Source organism: Mus caroli, chromosome 8, assembly GCF_900094665.2.
Source record: "Mus caroli chromosome 8, CAROLI_EIJ_v1.1, whole genome shotgun sequence".
NCBI classification, from domain to species: Eukaryota; Metazoa; Chordata; class Mammalia; order Rodentia; family Muridae; genus Mus; species Mus caroli.
Window position 1 is genome coordinate 9,123,371 of NC_034577.1, and position 1,190 is coordinate 9,124,560.

Genomic DNA, 1,190 nt, shown 5'->3' on the forward strand with positions numbered 1-1,190 from the left:
CCAGGATCCCGCGCCCTGACTACGGCGCCGCCATATTCGCGGAAGCGGCAAAAGCGCGCGCCTCCCATAATGCACCGCTTCCCGCGCGAGAAGCGCGTGCGCTCTCCGGGCTTCTGTACTTGGCCGCTTCTCCGCGCTGGAAAAGTCGTTGCTGGGCGACGCTCGCAGCAACGCGTTCCTAGGAAGTCNGTGCGCGTCCGCAGCTTGCGGTCTGGGCGCTGCTTGTGAACTGCACTGGATGCGGAGTCCGAGTGCGCTTGAGCCCTAGGACAGGGACAGGGGCGCCGGACTGCTACGCAGGGCTCTCGGAAGTGAGTTCTCAGGGGTCTGGAACCTCTCTCTGCCCCTTGACGTCACCAGGAGGTAGTCCTGGAAACAAGGATCCTGAGATGGAGAGGCGCTGCCACAATGGAAAAATCGGACGCAGACGCGAGAAGTTCTGTGCTGTCTGGGACGCAGGAGGAGGAGAGTCCTCGTCACTGGGAGNCCAGCTCCGCCGCTCCTGCCCGGATGCTCGGTGGTCCGCAGATGAAAGCTCCCTTCTTAGTCGCTGACTCAGGACTATGATGGCAGTAGCACTCAGAGGTGGCTTAATGGAGAGCATACCTTTATTCGTCTTTTGCTCGCAGATCTCTTAGCCACCCTTCCCTGCCCGCTCTGTGATGTACAGAATGCGGACACACTCCCTGTACAAATGGTACCTGCTGGAGCTCAGCCAGTTGAAGCCAACGATGGAAAACTTCAAGAGAAGACTCTCTGGCTTCAGCCTGGAATTTGACTATGACTCTAACAAGCCGAGACTCTCAACACCTCAGCTCTCAGCCCATTCTTAGCTCCAGCCTATTTTGTACTACCCACACAGATGATGGTCCATCANAAGGTCTAGAATAAGGCCATAGTGACTAACGTCAGCCATTCCTGGTGTTTATTCCACCCCGGGGCCAGTAGCTAACCTTCAGGTGATCCACTTTTCTGTTTCCATCACCCATGTAGCCAGAGCTCAGTCCTCAATCCCTGTAGTCTCTGTTTTGTTGAGTGTTCCTAGCACTGCCCTTGGTAATAGGAGTGATCCCAGCAAGAAGTCTTAAGGTGGTTTTCTGGACTGAACACTCACACATTTAATTGCACATGTATTGACAGTTATTTGAGGGTGGCCAATGAGCCAGGAAAAGCCAGAGCGGTTTGCCATT

The 1,190-nt window shown here is 55.3% G+C and overlaps 1 protein-coding gene across 1 annotated transcript in view; it reads right to left on the minus strand.

Annotated features, from left to right (window-relative positions):
• Positions 1–1,190, minus strand: part of Tubgcp3 (tubulin gamma complex associated protein 3) — a 66,468-nt gene that overhangs the window by 62,025 nt on the left and 3,253 nt on the right. The window contains 1 exon segment of the mRNA XM_029480660.1: positions 120–264. Coding sequence (XP_029336520.1) covers positions 120–264 — 145 coding nt within the window.